This window comes from Neoarius graeffei, chromosome 22 (assembly GCF_027579695.1).
Source record: "Neoarius graeffei isolate fNeoGra1 chromosome 22, fNeoGra1.pri, whole genome shotgun sequence".
Taxonomy (NCBI): domain Eukaryota; kingdom Metazoa; phylum Chordata; class Actinopteri; order Siluriformes; family Ariidae; genus Neoarius; species Neoarius graeffei.
This window is the reverse complement of record NC_083590.1, coordinates 50,983,522-51,005,146: the sequence shown is the minus strand read 5'-3', so window position 1 is coordinate 51,005,146 and position 21,625 is coordinate 50,983,522. Positions and strand designations below refer to the sequence as shown.

General features: G+C 40.7%; 1 protein-coding gene across 3 annotated transcripts in view; it reads right to left on the bottom strand.

Annotated features, from left to right (window-relative positions):
* celf3a (cugbp, Elav-like family member 3a) overlaps positions 1-21,625 on the bottom strand; it is a 56,254-nt gene that overhangs the window by 22,752 nt on the left and 11,877 nt on the right. For 2 of the 3 annotated variants that reach the window (XM_060904932.1, XM_060904933.1), the window contains exons 2-5: positions 11,315-11,408; positions 10,539-10,737; positions 6,171-6,393; positions 5,656-5,738 (exon numbers count right to left, since the gene is read on the bottom strand). In XM_060904932.1, the coding sequence (XP_060760915.1) occupies positions 5,656-5,738; positions 6,171-6,315 (228 nt within the window). In that variant the 5' untranslated portion in view covers positions 6,316-6,393; positions 10,539-10,737; positions 11,315-11,408. Of the gene's footprint in view, positions 1-5,655; positions 5,739-6,170; positions 6,394-7,004; positions 7,063-10,538; positions 10,738-11,314; positions 11,409-21,625 lie in introns of those variants that run through there. The other variant, XM_060904934.1, reaches the window with a different exon arrangement.

Below are 21,625 nucleotides of genomic sequence, written 5' to 3'. Positions count from 1 at the left end.
CCGAGAGCATTTATAAAATGATTAACAGGAAACACAACCAAGTATTCCAGATTGGAAGTCTTCTGGAAGTCCGAACAGGTTTTTCAGCAACGTAAAACACTTTTGCTACGCTCACGGATTAATACATCATTCATCATCATCATCATCTTCTACACATCTTACAGGTTATTTATACAAGTAACAAAAAAAAAAAAAAAAAACCCTTGCACCTTTAACCACAATCCTTTGTTAAAATATGGGGGGAAAAAGGGATAATTGTTTTTCCAATTATTTCATGTCAATCTTCTCTAACATTGTACAGCCTCATCATCATCATTCATCCCATCCTGTGTGTTATCGATTATGAATCCAAGTCAACCTCGTCTGAAGAATTAGAACAGCATCGAGATCTGCCTGAGAAAACAAACACACTACAAGCAAAGCATCAATCAAACAGCACAGACACACCATGCAACATCCAGCAGGATGTGATTAATAACCTCATTCCATGGCGAGCCTGTGATTTATTTGCTTGACAACAGGCATTGCTCACATTACTGTAACTCTATACACTGCTTTAGTTGTGAAAAATACATATAAAAATAACCTGATTGTGGCAAAAATACAAGAATAGATGACCAAATTGGTTCGGTTGGTGGAAGATATTTGATAGTTATTTTAGCATTAGTAAGATTTTACCAGAAATTAATGCTTTAAAACGTTAAAGCTGAAAAGAATCTTCGTGTTAATACAGTTGAGGACTGATCACGTTGCTCTGATCTGTATTTATTCACCACAGGCCGTGCACACAAACCCTGACAGATGTCTGAGTTTAAGCGGATAGATGCTGCTCCCCAACACACACACCCTCCCCCCCACCACTCGTAGTTCATTATGTCAAATTTTCATTCATTCATTTCTCCCCTTCCCCCTCTCCCCTTCATTTATGCCTCCAATTTCTTTTTAATTACTCTTCTTTTCACCTCGCTGCCTTGCTCCTTGTTCCTGTCGCTCCAGCCCTTCACCCCCACAATGAATTCATCTTATCTCGAGGTAACGTACAGAAACTCATACGAATGTGCACTTCATTTTCCTGTAACTCTAATGCTGGGATACAAATAATAATAATAATAAATAATAATAATCCTCAAACGCACACACTCATTCACTCAAATACAGGTACATTATTCCAGACAAAATAAATAAAGAGAAAATAAAAGTAACAATAAATAAAGGTTTTTATTTTTTTTATAAATAAATAAGGTTTTTTGTTTTTTATATATCTTCTTTACTGTTCGGAATAAAGCAACCAATCAATCAATCAAGGTTCAGCTATTATCCTATACCAAAATTTATTTAATGACCTAAGCACTACCAATGGTGCTTTAAATATCAAATCTATAAAAAAAAAAAAAACACACACATGCAGAGGAAACCTCCTCACATCCAGTCACAACACCTGCCCTCCCCTCATCTACAACACCAGCATTCTCCCCAAACCACACACACACCCACATACACACCTTAAAATGACCTTCGTTACCATTTTCCGAGCAGATCTGTCCTTGAGCAGACTGAACATGAAGCATGCTAATGCTGTTAAACGTTGATTAAGTCAGGGTTAATTCCACACACGCCGATGAGAACCATGGCTCTGGCAGAGCGCACAAATAAGATTCGGATCTAAAGATGAAGCAGGGCTCCAGCCGTCCTGCCTCAAACTGACCTCTGTTAAAAACTCGAAAAACGTAGGAGCGATAACTGATCCCAGGCCAAATTTAATGCTGCAACATAATGGCTCCAATTATGGATGTAGCGCGAGTGTGTTTTTGTTTTCTCCTGCTTGTTCGGGGAGCCGGCAGAGCTCGAGCCTGAAGGCCGGTGTCATTTTACATACAGTACACAGGACATAACTTCAACATCGACAGGATCACGGGATTTATTTTACAGGCTGTTTCACAATCATGGGTGTCTTTATGAATAAGACCAACTAACCCCTGAAAGTGGGTCCAGTATATATGCTAGAGTTTCTGATACCTTGTTTTACACACACACCAGCCCTACCTACAACAGTAATGTCTCTTACAGGTTCTTATAAATATGTATGTAAGAGTCAGTTTTGACCTTGTGCTCATTTCATTTCATTCTACTTAAATTATTACACTAAAATTTTACTGGTTAAACTCAGAATTGCATTTTTTTTTTTAGCACTAACTAGGTTTTACTTTGGGATGTATACAGTACTATTTTTCACAATAGAAAGATTTCTAAGTGGAAATTACTTTTTTTTTTTTTTTTAAATCAACCAAGTGCCTCTGACAGACTCCTTTGTCCATCAAAAACGTCTTCTCCGGAAACCGCTCACCATAACGATGAGGTTGTAAATGATTAAGAAAATATTTGTCTCTTTTGAAGGAGAATACCCTGTTGTTGCACAGTAAAAACAGGACTTGAAACAGATGAGACACACATTTGCAGCAGAACTTCACGTGTTTGAAATGAGTCTCCGTCAAAAAGCATCCAACTCCAGAAAATCACAAGGATTATGGTCACCACTTCAGTTGTTATGACAGTTACCACAGTATACAAACATCGCTGAACAGTATGTGAAAATTGGTACTTAAAAATCACATCCATTTCAAAAGTTGTATCGCTTACTCTTGTGGGCTATCAGAAAGGGGGTCAGTTTTAGGAAAACGCACTATATGCTGTCTTCTCACCACAGTAACACGCCCAGTTCATTTCTGTGCAGTTCATTTCCACCTCAAAAAGTTGCTTTTGGCAGGAGAGAAACACAAAAATCTCAAGTTTGATTTTTGGACTGTTGTGGACCCGAAAAGTGTACCGACTATGAAACTCAACTCATGTTTAAAACGTTACAAGATGTTTACTCACATCTAATTTTCAGACTGAGCTCACTCGTCTCTGCTCAGATGAGGCCTCAATGTAAGGGAGGACGAGATGAGAAAAAATATCACATCACATCACTTGAGGTCATTTTTATGTTATAAGTAATTCCAATATTGTGTTTTTACTGCACTGCTACTGTTGCCAAACTGTTGAACTGAGTTCTATGATGCTTTTATTTAATGCCAACAAAAACTAAACTCAAACACTGAAATGAGGAAAAGCACAAAAATTATGAATAATTTAAAAAAAAAAAAGCCACATTAAAAACAATGACTTCCATTCTTCTACTTCTACTCAGTGCTGTTTAGTTTATAATTATTAAAAACAGTTAAAAAAAAAAAAGTCGTCAGCGAGCTCAGAAAAGTGTATCGTGGCATAATTTATCACAATACTGATACTATATCATATCGCCCAACCTTAGATCATTGTAATCGCATTACAAGTGCTTAGATTTGTCATTTACATAAAGGAAAATTGAACATACTGTGTCTTTATAGGGTCACCATGTCATTTCATTCTCAAAGTACAGAAGGCTATAGGGAATACTTGTGTGTGTGCTGCATATATACATATACGTAGATCCATCACACACACGCTCCAATGCACTAAAAATAATACCTGAGAACAAACTAGGGGCAGACTGTTTTATTTCAATTCCCCTTCAGACACAAGGAAAATGGCTATGAAATTCATGTGTACAATTGTACACATTGTATTCGAAGGGGTTTGTTTGTGTATATATGAGAGAGAGAGAGACCCTAAACCAAAGTGCCTCAAACCAGGGTATGAGTGACAACAAATTTACATAAGGATGCCATTAAGCGTACATGTGCGCCTGTGTGTTCCTGGAGCTTTGTTGTGCCCAAGTGCGTGACAAGCTGTGCATGAGCAAACACGTTGGGATGGCAACTGGATACAGGGAGCAAGAGATAGCAAGAGATAGGTAGGGGAGATGAAAAGACGAAAGGAGAGTGCATGTAGAAGAGACACTACACCCCCCAAAACACACACAACCCTTTCCTCTTTCTTTGTCTGTGCAGTCACCTCGCTCTGTCCATAGTTTGTGTGCCTCTCACCTGAAATTAAACATAAGGCCAGGTGCCACTGCGACTATACCATCTGTTCCACCACACGTTGCCCATATCCCTCTCTCCCGCTGTTCCTAGGGCTCTTCAATAAATGGTCCCCCCCAGCTCTCGGCTAAACCATTCAACATATGCAAGACCCAAGAAAAACAGGAAACATTTAATAGATAGAGGGGAAAAAAAAAAGACGACTAGAAATGGCTGAAGGTTAAAAAGGATGACTCATGCTCTGCTTTTTTTTGCATCCAGCTTACTGCCCTTATCTGAGTCTCACACACACACACACACACATTAACGGAGGCACATTGTCATGGCAATTCTATATGACTGACAGAGAACAGAGGGGGTGTGGCTTTGCTCACAAGGCAGGTGCTGTCAGTGTGTGTGTGTAAAATGTGCTTTTTCAATGTAGGACTGAAAGAAAGGGGGAAGGGGTTTCAGGTTTGGAGGCTTAGGTGATGAGGGCTGACGAATGGAAGGATGGAGAAGAAGGGGAGGAATTAAAGGGAGGAGAGGCACCCACTGGGCTCGTCTTTGAGGTCACAGAGGTCAGTCTACTGTCATGCTAATAACAGGATTTGGAAAGGGACTCGACAGGGGTGCGTGCCTAAACCCACACATACATACACACGCGCCTATGCACTAAAAATTATACCAGAGAACATAAACTAGGGGCAGACTGTTTTATTTCAATCCCAGTTCAATCAGATTGTGTTTGATCAATCCAGCACACACTGTCCTACCCTGGAACAATATCCAAATCATTATCAGGGTCATTAAGGAGCTACGAATCACCATGTTAGCCTAGATCCCAACTGCATGAACAGTTGAGTTTCATCTGTAATCCCCCTACAGCCTCTTCTGTCCTACCTCCCTGACCACATACATCCTGAATCAAACGAGACTGAAAGTGACAGCATCTGGTAGTACCATGTATGTAAATCACATACTGAAGCTAAAAGGAAGCACGGCATGCACGATTGTGTCTCGGCCACGACGTTCTCTGTAATTCTTTGAGACAATTACATTTTCCCAAATCCAATTTGAAAGGAAGGCGACGAGCCCTCCTGGTCTTTACTGCTGGCCTCATAACCTACCGGGTTGCCCAGCTGATTGTAGCTGGGAGAGTGTAGTCCTAATAAAGCCTTGTTTTTTTTCATGTAATGAATCATCTATGACCTTTCACAATGGGGGCCCTTGCTGCTTGTCTAAATGGCATGGAAAGGCATATTCCTGTAGCATATCCTGAGTCAGATAATAAGAACTGAGAAGGTTAATTCAAGTTAGAACATAAGGCTGGAAAGATTCTGAGAATTCTTCAGGGGTAAGCAGTTTGAAGGTTTTTTGCATTCGCAGGTTGCTCATTATTGTGTGGATTGAGCAGATGGCCGGTGCAAGTTAGCTAATCAACAACTTCAGAGAGAACCACAATCATGGACGCCTCTCAAGGATTCTGCCCATCCTACATCTCTTAATTAGGGTCTGCTCAGTCGGCAAAGGCATCCAGGGCCCTACAACACAAAGCACCATCCGTGCAAATTGTGTACTCAGAACGCAACTCTAATAGACAAAGCAAAGCTCTGAAATGATAGATTCTCAAACTATGTGACAGTCTGCGTTTTAAGATTGTAATAAGCATTTCAGTGTCCAGCCCGTAACAAAGCTATGAGCAGATACTCACCCCTGGCAACGTCTTCTGCTCATGTAACGCATTTTGGGCTTTCAGTGCAGACTCTCTGGCACAGTACGTCAAGAACGCGCATCCTGTCAGAGACAAGGGGGGGGGGGAGAAAAAACCTGAATTGATCGCACATCATCATGGCCATTAACTGGAATGGCACGATAAATAGAACGGGAGAATAAGAGCGCCAAAGCTCTTTCCAAATATAAAAGCCAATCGTTCAACTACACCCGTTTTCTTGTCTCTTGATTGTGGATATGTAATTCTCAGAAATATTGATTCAGTCTCTCTTGAACGTTGCCCAAGGAAAAAAAAGGCACCGAGATTAAGTAGGCTGATGTGTAAAAAAATTATTAAAATAATACATTAACAATAAATTGATTAGATTTCATAACTCAAACTACTACCGTCTCAAGACACTCGCTCGCTACCAAGGTCTGGCTTATTTGTCTCTCGTGTCCTCCTGTACTGTACGTGTCTGCTCGATACGGCAGTGTCACATTAGGCTGAATTACCTTTGTGCATGCCCGTGTACTTGTCCTTGATCACGGTCAGTTCGTAGATCTTGCCAAACTGCTCAAAGATAGGCTTGAGGTCTTTCTCCTCCAGATTGCGAGGGATCTGGCCGATGAAGAGCTTGATGGCGTCCGGCTCCTTCATTGGGGACAGCGGTGACTCTGTGACTCAGGTGCTTCTTATACGAGCTCCGGCGCTTCCCAAAGCGTCCCTCTGAAAAGCCTGTGGGGAAGGAAGAGATACAAAGGAGGAGTGTAAGCAAAGCTCATACTGTACATATTGACTCAAGCAGCTGATCCATCGGTCAGGGTGACAAATACAATCCCGATCACAAACAAGACACAAATGTCGTCATAATCAAAATGCACTGTTTGTCAGAGCACTGCAGGTGGCCTGGGTATTAATGTGGAAATGAAGCTGTTTAAAGCAGTGGCGTTTGAAATGTAGGGCAAGGGCTGTCCTCAGAGACGCTTCTTTGTTTAATCCGCCATAGATGCATATAGGCGGGCGGGTGTGCGTGCGCGCGTGTTGTTCTTTGTCATGAGCGCACGCATCCAAAGTGCGGGAGTGAAAAAGCGGAACGCAACACGTTCCGACATTAAAACGCGCACAAAAAAACGGGCTTTTAGGAGGAGGTGCGCCGATGCAAAACGTGCTGTCGGCTTCAGAGCTCATGTTTTAGGAAAAGGTGCAAATGGACCGTTATCTCTCCCTCTCTCCCTCCATCCAGATCGGACCTTTGTTTATTTGTTTTGCTTCCTCGTACGCGCGCTCTAGGATACTAGAGCATCTTTAACATAAAGACAAACAGAAATCTGTGCATCACCAGTCACCTCTAGTCCGTCCTGATCGCGTCTTTCCACACTTTCACTCCTGAGAGAAGGCTTTCCTTTCAGTCTGATAATCCACCCACACCAAGATGCTCAATATCCCAAACACGAAGCATTTATATAAAAAAAAAAAAATCCCAATCCTGTAATGGTGAAGTTGGACAGACTGGAGGCTACCCAGTGTCTGGGCTCTGAATCAGTGTAGCCCTTTGCTTTGACGTCGTAAACCGGTGTCTCCCCCTGTCCGTGTCCAGACCTCCCCCTGGGTGTAGAAAAGCGGGATGACTGCTCAAGGGAGCGTTGATATTTTCCCAATCCACACAAAAAAAAACAATAATAAATTATTATTATTATTATGCTTGCAAAAGCACACTATTTGTTCTTAAGTTTTATTTTTATTATTCCGTTTCACCCGTTTTTTTAGGGCTTTCGGGATAGACACACCGTTCCAACGCTGAAACGTCGGGCCCGATCTGGAATGGCGTGCTTGTTAAAATGGTTGCACTACCCCCTTGTCGTTCGTTCGGTATATTCCCGTTTTTCGGCAAAATTCCGTGCCATTGAAATGAAATGGGTAGAACTTTGGAGTGATGTCATAAGGAGCTCCTCCACTCTAGACGTTCGAGTGGGAGCAGCAGAAAAAAAAAAATTAAAACTGCGATTTTACAGCCAAAATCCATGTTTTAAACCCTGTAAATTAAATTGAAAAAACATAAAAGGGTGGAGAGGAGATTTCACTGCGGTGTAGTGGTTAGCGCTGTCGCCTCGCAGCAAGAAGGTCCTGGGTTCGAGCCCCGTGGCCGGTGAGGGCCTTTCTGTGCGGAGTTTGCATGTTCTCCCCGTGTCCGCGTGGGTTTCCTCTGGGTGCTCCGGTTTCCCCCACAGTCCAAAGACATGCAGGTTAGGTTAACTGGTGACTCTAAATTGAGCGTAGGTGTGAATGTGAGTGTGAATGGTTGTCTGTGTCTGTGTGTCAGCCCTGTGATGACCTGGCGACTTGTCCAGGGTGTACCCTGCCTTTCGCCCGTAGTCAGCTGGGATAGGCTCCAGCTTGCCTGCAACCCTGTAGAACAGGATAAAGCGGCTACAGATAATGAGATGAGATGAGAGACTTTGAGCCAGAGGAGGAGTGAGAGCTGTTGACCAAAGCCTTTCTTTTAAAACATGACACTGTGTGACAATGTGTCTTGGTGGGGATAGTGATTGAGTGAGAGAGAGAGAGAAGCAGAGAATGTGGCTTCATTTGAGCAAGCACACTCCAGCAATTTCTGCAGAGGAAATGCAGTCTAGTTATTATTACTACTACTACTACTTTTTATATCACTGAGAAAACTGAATACATCAGGCAGTCATAATTACGAGAACGTATCACATTCATAAAATTACATCTCACCAAAACATGATTTCTTTTATTACACCAAATTTAAGTTTCTAATTAGTAGATTGAATTATGTATCGCAATTCATACACAGTATTAATGCAACATTCGTGCTGACAGAAAGAAATAATTGTAGTATTAAATTAACCTTGTTAACTCGTGTGTAACAACAAGGAAGCAGCAACCCAGGTTTGGTCCTGAGTTTTGCTCAGAGCGTTCAGATCAGTGTGGAAATTTTATTCAGGGTTTTGAAAATACATGACCAAATCATTCTGATTTACACAAGCAAACAAACTGTCTTAATGCTCCTCAGTCCATTTACATGGAACCGATGAAGTAATGCGTTTGAATGAAATAAATTCATTGAGCTCCGCCCCCAGCGTACCCTGATGTTCACTGAATTCAAATGTGCATTACGTTTCCATGTTAATGAATTAGCAGAGTTACATTAACACAGTTTGTTTTCATACATCCAGCATGATTTGGCCATGTATTTTCAAAAGCCTGAAAAAAGCAAACTCCATGCTCACTTGAACTGAGGACTGAATCCAAGTCACAGACATTCTGCCACAGCCATATTACCACAGAAACATGTTTTAATCCTGTTAATTTAATTTGTTATAGTTCCCATCAGTGCAAACATTTCAAAATGCAATTGGTTTACTTTAATACTCACACTCACTCATTCGCCATAATTTAATCTAGTGATTAGAAATTTATTTAAATTTAGTACAAATCAATGAAATCACGTGTTGGGAAACTTAAAATTTTTAAATCTAAACTATACTTTATACATCTTAAATCTTCATAAGCAATGAAGACTCAAGTTTTGATAAATGTAATGCTTATGTAAAACATACACAAACGGGCCCAAGTTCTCTTACATTTCTCTTAAATTACTGATCACATATTCCAAAAAGGGTGGCACGGTGGTGTAGTGGTTAGCGCTGTCGCCTCACAGCAAGAAGGTCCGGGTTCGAGCCCCGTGGCCGGCGAGGGCCTTTCTGTGCGGAGTTTGCATGTTCTCCCTGTGGGTTTCCTCCGGGTGCTCCGGTTTCCCCCACAGTCCAAAGACATGCAGGTTAGGTTAACTGGTGACTCTAAATTGACCGTAAGTGTGAATGAGTGTGAATGGTTGTCTGTGTCTATGTGTCAGCCCTGTGATGACCTGGCGACTTGTCCAGGGTGTACCCCGCCTTTCGCCCGTAGTCAGCTGGGATAGGCTCCAGCTTGCCTGCGACCCTGTAGAACAGGATAAAGCGGCTAGAGATAATGAATGAATGAGATATTCCAAAATACTTTTCCATGTACGCAAACGTTAAGGTTATTATTTAGGACGACCAATTTTTTTTTTTTTTTAGACGATCCATTCATTACATTCGTGAAACAGACATGTTCAAGAAAACAATGCTTGGTAACAAGACTCGACGTGTTCGTTTTGAGTGTGTGGGAGTCATTTAGAGACGGTGCCTGACTTCAGGACGCTAATCCGCCTTTTGTTCTCGCAGGTCTCTGGCCGCGGTGCTGAAACTCCGCCGCGATCACGATTTCCGTGACTCAAACCCCCCCGGTCTATGCGTTTGTGTGAGATCCGCTACAGCTTTATCACCATCCCAGTCTTTCAGGTTTTTGGCTTATAAATCACTCCGAACAGGAGGAGAAGAAAAAAAAAAAAAACAGCCTACAAATACTGAAAATCAACAACATCCCGACACAATCAAGACAACGCAAACATCGCATGTTTTGTGCATCATTACCAGGCTGTACGCTTCTTCTCCTTAGTCCAAAAAAAGAGAGAGATGAACAGCGTTGTTTTACAGGAATTTCTTCATCTGGTCATCTGCTTCATGCTCCGAAAATCCCATCCACATCCCAGTGTGCATACAGAAGCTTACTGACCTTCTGACCCGAACTTAACCGCACACGTCAAAATCCCAGGATCCAGTCAATACACAATGAAAATCAAGCTTTAGTAGGCCTCGTTAAGGGCATAGAAATTAACCTGGCCTCATGCTTAACGACACCTGGCGGTTATTCAAGTAATTACAGACAAAAAAGAAAGAGTAATTCAAAAAAAGCCACAAGCTTACTAAAATTTAGATTTAAACAAACAAGCGTGGTGCAGTGGTTTGGACAGCAAGAAAGTTCTGGATTCTAACCTTGCAGCCGGCTGGGGCCTTTCTGTATGGAGTTTGTGTATTCTCCTCGTGTCTGCATAGGTTTCCTCCCACAGTCCAAAGACGTGGTAAACTGGCCATTCTGTAGGTGTGAAACTGAGTGTGAATGGTTCACAGTAGACTGGTGAACTGTCCAGGATGAACCCTGCCTCTTGCCCAACGTCAGCTGGGACTGGCACATCTGTGACCCGCAATGGATAAGCGGAATCAAGAATGGATGGATGATAAAAAGGAGTTAATGAGACAGATGTACAATACAACCAATATTGAAAAAAAAAAAGTGTATATGGCATGTTGCTCATCTGGATCTTTATAGGAGATAACTTCAAGTTGGAAAAGTAAATACAATAAAGCACACACCCACACACGATACTGAATCGACTCAAAGCCCAAAGTACAACTTGTAATGTGCCGGCTTCCTTAAAACACACACAAACCACATTACAGTCCTCAAGGACACTTCAGTCCTTTACGAACACCTCAATCTTCTCTATAACCCAAGAAACTAAAATGGACAATTCTGTTTGTCAAGTAAAAAACAAACACTATTAAAAAAAAAAATAGGGGAAAAAAGTCCACCAAAATGGTCACACATCAGAATTTGCCAATGAAGGAAGACCAGGTTCATAAACCCTGACAGAATAAAAGCAAATCTGAGCTGAGTGGTGTGTGAATGCTGTGTAATGGACAATACATTGCTCTGATAAAACCACAACTTTTTATTCACTCAAAGCATATTTTGTAAATGTACAGGTTACCTTGCATTACAAGTAGGTGAACACTGAGCGCTCTCGAAGTCGCTCTGTTGCTAGGCAGACCAGATTCTTCGACAGGGAGCGTCCATGGGCACAGCTGGAATTAACAGGAAAAAGGAAAAGATGTGCTTGAGAAAAAAGGAAGCTGTGCATTATTAAACATCTCTAACATGTCGGGCTGAAATGAACTAATCATGGTTTTAATAACCTTTAAGGTTTTCACTGGTGAAACAACCAGAATACTTCACGAAAATATCTGCCAGTATTAGTGTAGTGCATGTTGAAAAAGAACAGTATAATTTTGTTAAAAAAACAAACAAAAAAATGATTAAGCCATTTGAGTCCCACTGAAAAGTACATCGATTTCTCCCCCTTCCAAAACACATGTTCAAATCCCATTAACAAAGTAATCTGTACATTACATAAAATATGGTGTAATTATATTAATCTGCAGCATCTCTGCTCTCAGTATGTGTATATTGTCCAGTGATCACTAGGAAAATGTTGTTCCTCAAAGCTAATTGGTGCAACCTGGCCTCCCTCACAAGCCCAATCACAGACACTAATTTGAAAAATATGGGGGAAAGTCATGTGAGAACCTTACAAAAATGTATGTGCATCAGGATCCTGTCGGAGTGGACAAACATGGAAGTGGGTGGTTTTTATTCTCATGATCTGAAGCTCCAAGTACAAAGAAAGACTGTTCATTAACAAAGGCGCAAATTGAAGCTGGCGTGTGTACCATGTTCATTCATCCATCTTCGGTAAATGCTTTATCCTGCTCAAGGTCATGGTGGTTGAAATAACTTGTATTTGCTTATACTTTGTGAAACAGAACTTTGGCCAAAAGTTTGTGGACACGTGTCCATCATCCCATATGTCCTTGTTGAACATTCCATTCCAGATTTAGTCCTTTCTTTACAGTTATAATAAGCTCCACTCTTCTGGCAAGGCTTTCCACTAGATTCTGGGGCATGGCTGTGGGGATCTGTGCTCATTTTGAGTAACCACAAGAGCATTAGTGAGTTCAGACAGTGTTCCAGTTCATCCCAAAGGTATTCAGTGGGGTCAGGGCTCTGTGCAGGACACTCGAGTTCTTCACTCAAACCTTAACACACCACGTTTTCATGAAACTCGCTTTGTGCACAGGCGCATTATCATGCTTGAACAGGTTTGAGCCTCTTAGTTCCAGTGAAGGGGAAATTGTAATATTAGATACAATGGGTAATGGGGGTAATGGTCAGGTGTCCACATACTTTAAGCACAGACCACCTACTCCTGAACTATGAAAATATACAAACATTGAATGAATAGAGGTGTCACAGTGGTCCAGTGATTAGAAGTGTTCTGGGTTTGAACCTCACAGCCAACTGAGACCTTTCTGTGTGAAGTACTCCAAATTGCCCAGAGATGTGAATGCAACCATGAACAGTTGTCTCAGTATTAGCTCTACAATAGATTGGCGACCTGCCAAGGGTGTACACTGCCTCTCGTCCGAAATCAGCTGGGCTTGGCTCCAGTTTCCCCTGCGACTCTAATGTATAAATGGATGGGTGAATGAATAAACTTGAAAGATCACTTGGCATAAAACCATTAACCATTATAGGAAAATAATCCATAATATGGTGGTGTGATGCTACATTATCAATCAATAAAGCGAATTATTTTCCGATAATAAAGCAAAACACCGTTTTATTGACTGATGAATGACGTCATAGTCCTAACCATTTAGAGTTTAAATTAAAAGCTGTGGGACATCATTGATATAAATTTGATTCCTGTTCTCACTTGCACTATAAAACAGCCCTGTCCCAACCTTTTTTCCCCCCCCTTGGAAAAATGTTGCTGGCACTAAATTTAAAACGACCATATATTTAAAAAAAAAAAAAAAATTTGCAGTTTCAACATTTGACATGCTGTCTCCATACTATTCTCAAATATAGAGTGTTTCCATGATTTGTAAAACATTCTATTCTGTTTTTATTTACATTTTACACAGTATCCCAAACTTTTCGGAATTGGGGGTGTAGATATCCAAGATGCTTGCTTGAAATGATAGTAAAAAAAAAAAAAAAGTTTCACAAAGTTTAAATAAATTTTATTCAAGTAGAATCTTCACCATGGAACCTTCAGACATACAATCCCAAATCAGAAAAAGTTGGGATGGCATGTTGGAATTAAAGCTGAAAACAATGATTCGTAAATAATCGTTGACCTGTGTTGCACCCAAAACAATACAACAGCACATTATTTGTTGTTTTATCTCGTGAATTTTTTATTGTTGGTTCCCCCCCCCAAAGTAAAACACTTTGGATTTTGATTGTTGCAAAACATTTCAAAGAAGCTGAGACAGTAAAGAATTTACCACTTTATAATGTTTCCATTCCTTCCATTAACACAGATGTTTAGGGACTGAAGACACCAAGTGATGAAGTGTTTTGGGTGTTACTTTTGTACCATTCTTCCTGCAAACAGGTCTTCAGATGTGCAACAGTATGAGGTCATCATTGCCATGGTTTTAGTTTCCAAATTCTCCACACATTCTCTACTGAGGACAGACACCCTCTTGTTCCACAGCCACACCTTCGTAATGTGTGCAGAATGTGGTATTGTAGTGTCTTGTTGAAATCTCCCTGGAAAAGATGTCTTAAAGGCAGCAGATGTTGCTCCAAAATCTCAATGTATTTTTCTCCATCACAGAAGTGCAAGTTACCTTTGCCAAGGACACGGTCCTTTTCATCTTTGGTCCGGAGCACACAACGTCCATTTCTCACAAAAAGACCTGGAATACTGATTTATCTGACCACAATACATGTTTCCACTGTGTGAAGGTCCATCCCAGATGCCTCAGAGTCTGGAGACGTTGACAGCGATTCTGGACACAGTTAACATAAGGCTTCCTTTTTGCACAGTAAAGTTTTAACTGGTATTTGTGGATGTAACTCCGTATTGTAGAGCCTGACAAAGGTTTGCCAAAGTAACCCCGAGCCCATGTGGTTCTATCAGCTATAGATGAATGACTGTTCTTGATGCAGTGCCGTCTGGGGGATCGCAGATCACGGGCATTCAGATTAGGCTTGAGCCCTTGCCCTTTACGCACTAAAATTCCTCCAGATTCCTTGAATCGTTTAATGATATTATGCACCACAGAGAGTGAAATAGCCAAATCCCTTCATATCCTTCTTTGAGGAGCTTTGGTTTTAAAACATTTCAATTGTTTTCTCATGCATTTGTTGACAAACTGGAGATCCTTGTCCCTTCTTTGCTCCTCAAAGAATAGGCCTTTCCTGGATACTGATTTTGTACCAAATTATGATTACAAATCACCTGTTTCAAAACCAAATCATTATTTTAGTGCTTTTACCTCATTACTCATCCTAAAGTGCCCCGTCCCAACTTTTTTTTTTGGAATGTGTTGCAGGTCTGAAACACAGGAATGGATGTATATTAACAAAGGAAACGCAAATAATCCAATAAAACATTAAATATCTTGGGTTCATACTCATATCATCTCTAGCTGCTTTATCCTGTTCTACAGGGTCGCAGACAAGCTGGAGCCTATCCCAGCTGATTACGGGCGAAAGGCGGGGTACACCCTGGACAAGTCGCCAGGTCATCACAGGGCAACATAGACAGACAACCATTCACACTCGCATTCACACCTACGGTCAATTTAGTGTCACCAGTTAACCTAACCTGCATGTCTTTGGACTGTGGGGGAAACCGGAGCACCCGGAGGAAACCCACGCGGACACGGGGAGAACGTGCAAACTCCACACAGAAAGGCCCTCGCCGGCCCCGGGGCTCGAACCCAGGACCTTCTTGCTGTGAGGCGACAGCGCTAACCACTACACCACCGTCCCACCCCTGGGTTCATACTGTCTAATGAACTACAAGGCAAAGTAAATTCAATAATCACTGCTTATTTTTTTAATTTGCATTTTCCATACTGTCTTATTTACAGAGTGAAACAATGTCCCAAAACTAAGATCTTATTTTGCAAGCCAACAGTAAAACCAACCATAAAACTAAGCACAGGTTTTCATGGTTCTGTATTCATAAGTCTTCATCTCCACCAAAAAAAAAGACCAAGCTAAATGTTTAAAAAATAAAGCATTTGTGGTTTTTAAAAGGTTTCATTAAGAAAGAAACGCACTTTCACAGTCAACTGGTGCAGTCACCATGGTCTGGCTCTCGTCTGTAACCTGTATAGCCTAATACACAGGTTGGTCCGTCTAACTTCTCTGCGTTTACACGACATTGTCCCACTGATTTTTTCCCCCCAGTAGTACTGCAACACAAAACCATCATTACAGCTCCCTCTCTCTACAGTTTGAGAGGAAAATTTCACTGCTGCTTGTGTGCACTTTTATTCACTGGATTCTATTGCATCAGCACATAGACCGGATCTAAGGAGTACTCTGCCCACTCCATTGGCCATGTCTTCAGTAATGAATATGACTAGACGCTCATCACTATGAACGCAAGTTTGTTGCCCAGATAAATCAGTATTATGTCTTAAGTAACTTCTACATTTACACTCCAATACATAATGTGTTACCCAAGCAACAGGTAAGTTTGAACAAAAATAAAATTTGAAAAGCTGCAAATGCATTCAGTAAGAAAACTAGTTTATCAAAAAATTTAAATAAAAACATTTGCACAGAAGACGGCTACATCGATTAGGATTTTTACGAGAAATCCTTTCAGTTTATGGAATTCTCCAACAATTATTTGAAAATAAATCACAAACTCCCCCCACCATCATAAAGGCAATTGACAACTTGGACCAGTTTTTAAACTCCATTTTATTAATGCGGCTATGTGATTTCAATAATCATACAGATTCTTAGGCAATCAAACACATGCTGTCATTTCCTACCCATCTTTAATCTTCATGTCATGGCTCAACTCTGAGCCCAAAAAAAAAAAAAAAAAAAAAATCATATTTTGTCCCCCTCTTTTACCTGCAAATTCCCTCAGAAGAGCCCAGCTCTCCTCTATCATACAACTACCACCAACCAGGGATGGTGAAGGCCATCACATTTCCTCCACATCCATTCAAACTGCTGCTCATGCTGCAAGGGAAGTGCTATCCGCCCTCTTCTGCATACCTGAGTTCACAGATGCCCATGATTATCTACATTCACTGTGATTGCCAGAAGAGAAAAGGATGGCACCCCTGCTGCTCCCACCCACAGAGCACAGACAATTTCATAGATCAGAATCCTTTTTTATAAACAATGACATGTTTGAAGGTAAGCTTTACTGTTCTGTACCTAATGTCAGACCTAATTTAATTTTTGAGACTGGAAGAAGCACACAGCATAATATTGCATCCCATCAATGACATCATGTTACTTACAGAACCTTGTGTTCATGACACCTTGATTTCTTGGATAAAAACCTAGTGAGGAACTAGTTCTTACAGCAATTGAGGGAAAAAAAAAATAGATGCATCACACAAGTTCAGAAAACATTGTTTCTCAATATGGTTACTACCCTTATTGATTTGTCAATACACTAGCCTTTACATACGCACATCAGGTAAAAATTAAAATTCAGCCCAAATTGAGACTCGCGTTCCTGACTTCTGTTTTTTTTTTTTAAATCTCATTCCGACCACTAAGATCTCAATATTTTTCATCAAAAACAAGTACAGTTATATTCTAAAACCATTATTTACATGAATCAGTTTCATTTGAAAAAAGAAGAAGTAGGTAAATCTATGAAAACTCACTTCAAAGTCTCCTGTGAATCATAACATCAAAACTAGCTGACGGAAAATTTTGCTGAATACTTCATCAGAAACCGTGAGAGTGAAAGAACATCCCTATAAAAGTTATTATAATAATAATAATAATAATAATAATAATAATAATAATAATAAATTTATATAGCACCTTTCAAGAAACCCAAGGACAGTTTACAAAATTATAGACAAGGAAAAAATAAATAAATAAATAAATAAAAATAAGTCCACCAAGTAGGGGTCAGGATGTAATTCCAGTGGTGTAGCAGCCACAGTCCCACCAAAAGGTGCATGAAAACGAGTCCCACATCTCCAGCACCGCCGCCGTCAGCAACATCGCTCGAACACCACACCATGGATCCACAAAGTGAGCACAGAAGCACTACCATGCAGAGCGCTGGTGTGTCCCAAACCGCCTGCACAGCTGCCGCGACGCCACCGAGCAACATCGCTCGGAACATCATGGCAAGCATTAAAGCACAGAGCGCTGGACAACCACGATGTTAAAATGAGCAGCGAGCTCACTGCAGTCCATAGCTGGGAGCACAGGCATCACCCACAGCGAACCAAGGCCTGGAGGGAACCGACGCCCAAAACTGGGTCCGGAGCTACACCACAACCGGCAGGCAGAACACTCAAACATCAAACTACACAAACACAGAAAAAAATAAATAAATAAAATGAAAATAGAAAAAGAAAATAAAAATAAAATAAAAAAGCTCTGGTGATATGATCATGATTAATATTCATGGGTAATCCAGTCAGAAACCGATCAGAAGAGAGAGAGCCTGGGGGTGTCGTGGCTCAGGTGGCTAAGGCGCCATACCATAAATCCGGGGACCCGGGTTCGATTCCGACCCAAGGTCATTTCCCGATCCCTCCCCGTCTCTGTCTCTCCCACTCATTTCCTGTCCTGTCTCTACACTGTCCTATCCAATAAAGGTGAAAAAAGCCCCAAAAAATATCTTTAAAAAAAAAAAAAAGAAGAGAGAGAGCCTGACCATTTTCCCGTGACTCAAAAAGCACAGGCAGTTTCCAGATGTCACACAAGCAGAGTATACTCTGTTGTACCAACTTCAACCTGCTGTTACTCCCAAAGTACTGAACAGATCTTAATGAGATAAATTTCTTTTGAGAGCAGAAATTAAGTTTAATAATTGTATTCACGATAGAAAATATTCAAGAGTTAAGCAATGGCAGATTTGGAAACTTAACTGTGCATGCAGATGCTCATGTTTCACACCATGGCCAGCGAGCGTCTGATATGCTTACTTTATACTTACAAAATTTCCACCATTTCCTTGTAGCTTGAAAAGGAAACTGCATCAGCTTCCAAAGCCTTCTGGTAAGTTTAGACCCTGATTTTTAGTCATGTTGGCCTTCAGGCCTTCAATAGCTGATCTAACAAAAACATTACATGAGCTGAGGTTATTGGAGTTACAACAGCAACAAGGATTATTCTGAAGTGAAAGGATGAGGCAAAGTCAACAAGGGCGTCTTAAAAGCAGTGCTGGAACGCAGCCATGAGCCAACCTAAAACAAGTAGACAGCTGCCATACTAAAGATCATTTTGCTACTTTTTCATTATCCAAATTAGTAATGCTACAAGGAGAAGCACTCAAACATCACATGCAGTACCAAGTAGTATATGAAGCCTTTCAGGTATTGCAACATTAACAACAATTAATCATGGGGACACAGATACACTTATTGAGAACAGTTAAGAAAATGTTTATGAGAAACTCATCTTTTCATCATTTCTACCTTACTTATTCTCCCATATATTAATGGCATGAGCGCTGACCAATTTGTAAGTTTTGGGTAGTTCACATGTAACACTTTGTAGAATGGCAATGTTACCTTGAGGTTACAAGCATGTAAAAATTTAGTAGTTTTATTTAAGGAAAAACAAATATCAGCATTTCAAAGATGTTATTACTATGCCAACATAGTATTTTTGCAGCACAGCCCACATTGCGATATCTTCATGAGCAGCTTGCATTTTTCTACCAAAGAGGACAGCCAAATCCCACACTTACTAGCTTTTTTTTCTTTTAAGTATGCTGCCATACTTAAATTGTACTGTACGATACAGTCGTGGTCCTGTCCATCAAGTGAGTTCCAGCAGGGTCACAAATTTTGAGCAGTTTCCGCAGTCCAAAACCAGAATACCTCAAACAAATGCAAAAAACAGTTATAATACTGCCATGCAATCTGGGATTTTTTTAAATTAAAAAAACTGATTTAAAATTCCCTGCTATTCCTTTTAATCTTTTAAATGCTCTTAGGAACAGGGTTTTAAAGGATTCCTTGCTTAAAAAAAAGTTCCAATTTGGGACAAAGTGTGCGACAGATGGTTCCCCCTAGGTTAACCAAAGAACCATTAAGATGGAGAAATTCTCTCAAACGGTAGCGTTCAACTGTTTAAAATCAGTTTAAACTGACTCTAGGGTATCTTTCAGTTTAAAAATAAGTAAAAAAAAAAAACAAGGCACTGCAATCTTACAGTTTCACTGATAATCATTTCTGCACAGCTAGAATATTTTAGCTACTATTATTGTAAATATTTCACTATTTTATTCATGCTTGATTTGTAGAGTGCTGTATCATTATATTATATGGCCAAAAGTATGCAGACACCTGCTCATTATACCAATATATGGTTCCCCTTAAACTGTTGCTACAAAGCTGGAAGCACACAATTATATGCCAGATACAAATGTAGAAGGTCTTTGTGTATTGTAGAATTACAATTTCCATTCCCTGGAACGAAGAGGCTCAAACCTATTCCATCATAATAATGACTCAACATAACTCAAGTGTCTTGCACAGAGCCATGACCTCAACTCAACTGAATACCTTTGAGATGAACTGGAACACCGACTTCACCCCAGACCTCCTCACCCAACATCAGCACCTGATCTCACTAATGCCTTGTACCCTCCACGATTATTGGCCCCACTTGTAAAGAATAGTAAAAAGGGTTAGTAGGGAAAATAAATAAATAAAAAATCACATCACATCACCTTTTGGTGAAGTTGCTTCATCTCGTACTGAAAAAAGTAAGTAAAATCCAACCTTTGATTGAAAAATTTTATTCAGACAAAAACAAATCCCTCATTCAAGAAATAATTTTCAACAAAAACACATGTGCCATGATTATTGGCACCCTTGGGAAATATAGTAAACATAATGTAACTGAAGTATGTTTCCCATTTAAATTGCACATTAAGTTAATTGGAGTGTGTAGGAACTTTCAAGCTGTAATCCATGACTTCCTGATTTACTAGGGGACAAATATGAGGTGACACAGAGGCCAAATTCCCTTAGTCATTCATCAGCATGGGAAAGATGAGAGAAAACACAAACCAAATGAGGGAGAAGGGTGTTGACCTTGATAAGTCGAGGAATGGTTTCCAAAAAAAAAAAAAAAACTACTGAAAATGTCCATTTCTACTGTTAGGGCAATAAATAAAAGCGGACACCAATTGCCTGGAAGAGGACCCAAGTTTATTTTGCCCCAACATTCAGTGAGGAGGATGGTGAAAGAGGCAGAAAAAAAAATCCCCAAGGATTACTGTTGGTGAATTCCAAGAAAAAGTAAAATCTTGTGGCTTCCAAGTCTCCAAAACCACCATCAGATGTCACCTCCAGATTATTTGGAAGGTCTACCAGAATTTAAAAAAATAAAATTAAATTAAAACAAACAAACAACAACAACAACAACAACAACCCTTTTCTGTTAGTTAGGCACAAACATAAGTCCCTGACAGAAAAGACTTGATGCTTTTACAACTTTGGAATTGTGTTCTATGGTCTGATAAAACAAAAGAGCTTTTTGGGAATAAACACTCAAAGTGGGTTTGGTGTAAAAAGGATGGCTACAATGGAGAAGAAGAAAAAAAAACCCGATTTCAACTGTTGGTGGAAGTTGTCAAGTTTTGGCTGTTTTCCCTCCAAAGGCCTTGAAACCTTGTTAGGGTACATGGCATCATGGACTCCATCAAATATCAGGACATTTTAAATCAGAATCTGGTTGCCTCTGCCAAGAAACTAAAACTGGGTCATCACTGGATCTCTCTCATCATCTCTAGCCGCTTTATCCTTCTACAGGGTCGCAGGCAAGCTGGAGCCTATCCCAGCTGACTACGGGCGAAAGGCGGGGTACACCCTGGACAAGTCGCCAGGTCATCACAGGGCTGACACATATAGACACAACCATTCACACTCACATTCACACCTACGCTCAATTTAGAGTCACCAGTTAACCTAACCTGCATGTCTTTGGACTGTGGGGGAAACCGGAGCACCCGGAGAAAACCCACGTGGACACGGGGAGAACATGCAAACTCCACACAGAAAGGCCCTCGCTGGCCACGGGGCTCGAACCCAGGACCTTCTTGCTTGGAGGCGACAGCGCTAACCACTACACCACCGTGCCGCCCCATCACTGGATCTTCCAGCAGGAAAATAACCCGAAACATATGTCCAAATCAAGGCGGCACGGTGGTGTAGTGGTTAGCGCTGTCGCCTCACAATAAGAAGGTCCGGGTTCGAGCCCC